At 53.0% G+C, this 1,040-nt stretch overlaps 1 protein-coding gene across 1 annotated transcript; it reads left to right on the top strand.

Annotated features, from left to right (window-relative positions):
• Window positions 1-14: 14 nt before the first annotated feature.
• On the top strand, window positions 15-682 carry LOC131214844 (uncharacterized; the record flags this gene model as incomplete). Its single annotated transcript, XM_058209174.1, has 4 exons — window positions 15-162; window positions 233-236; window positions 351-489; window positions 575-682. Coding segments are annotated over 4 exons (399 nt in total), but the record flags the coding sequence as incomplete, so codon positions are not given.
• Between the last annotated feature and the right edge of the window lie 358 nt (window positions 683-1,040).

A 1,040-nucleotide genomic window follows, 5' to 3' on the forward strand; every position in this document is an offset into this window, starting at 1 on the left:
AGCAGCCGGCGCTCCCCACGCAGGGCAAGTGGCTGTGCGGCGTGTTCCGGTTCCGGTCCGGCGTGTTGAACAGGAAGGTGGGCCTCGAGCGGATCCGCAGCATCGTCGGAACACCCTCGATACACAGCGTCCGGGAGATGTTTCCCGCGCTGCTCGACTTACGTAGAACACCATGTCCCGGTCAACCAGTGGGTGTGTCACTCACCGTCATTCCGCACTTCCTTCCTACCAGACAGGCGAGGAGCTGGAGCAGATGTAGCCTCGGCGAGCCGAAAACGCCGAAAACGGCCACGGGGTTGCTGAGCGCGATCGTCCGCGACCTCTTCAAGGTGGACATCACGTGGGACAAGGTGGAGTCCTACCGCCGACGACCTCTCGGTTGACTGTGTTCGCCAGGGCCACCCGGACTATCTGCCGAAGCTGGTGAAGGGCGTAGCGGACGTGATCGAGGACGAGCTCGACGCGTGGATCTCCGAAAACGGCGGCTGGGTAAGGATGCGAAAGAGCCGGCGAACACTTCCCGTGCCAACGGTGTAATCGTCTTTCTTTCTCTCTTTCTCTCGCTTGCTCATAGATCGGATTGACGGTAGGTAATTGCCCCGCAGGAGGATTCCTTTACAGACCGCTGCCTGACGGAGGCCAGCTGTGTGATTGGGCTGTTCATTATACTGTTTCCCCTTAAGACCTAGGCCTGTATTTATTTCAAAAAAAAATTCTAAAACCGCAAAAGTCGTCGTTAGAATTTTATTAATTTTCGCTGGAATTGCAAAGAAGTTGGCCGCCGAAAGAAATGTTGGAGAAAAGTAAGGTAAGAGTAGTAGCAATGCACGCAAGCAAATCGACGGGGAAGCAAAGAGGATAGCTGGATCTTTTTCTAATCAAGCGAAAGTGCGTTACCTCCGCGGTACTACATGGAGCCTATCGCAAATGTTGCTGGAACTGGTACTTTTTCGAAATGTTTTCAATGCGGAAGCACTTTGTCGTCGTTGTTGTCGATCCAAAAATGGCTGAAAGTATACGCGAAATCAATTTATTAAATA

Source organism: Anopheles bellator, unplaced genomic scaffold (genome assembly GCF_943735745.2).
Source record: "Anopheles bellator unplaced genomic scaffold, idAnoBellAS_SP24_06.2 scaffold02906_ctg1, whole genome shotgun sequence".
In the NCBI taxonomy this organism is placed as follows: domain Eukaryota; kingdom Metazoa; phylum Arthropoda; class Insecta; order Diptera; family Culicidae; genus Anopheles; species Anopheles bellator.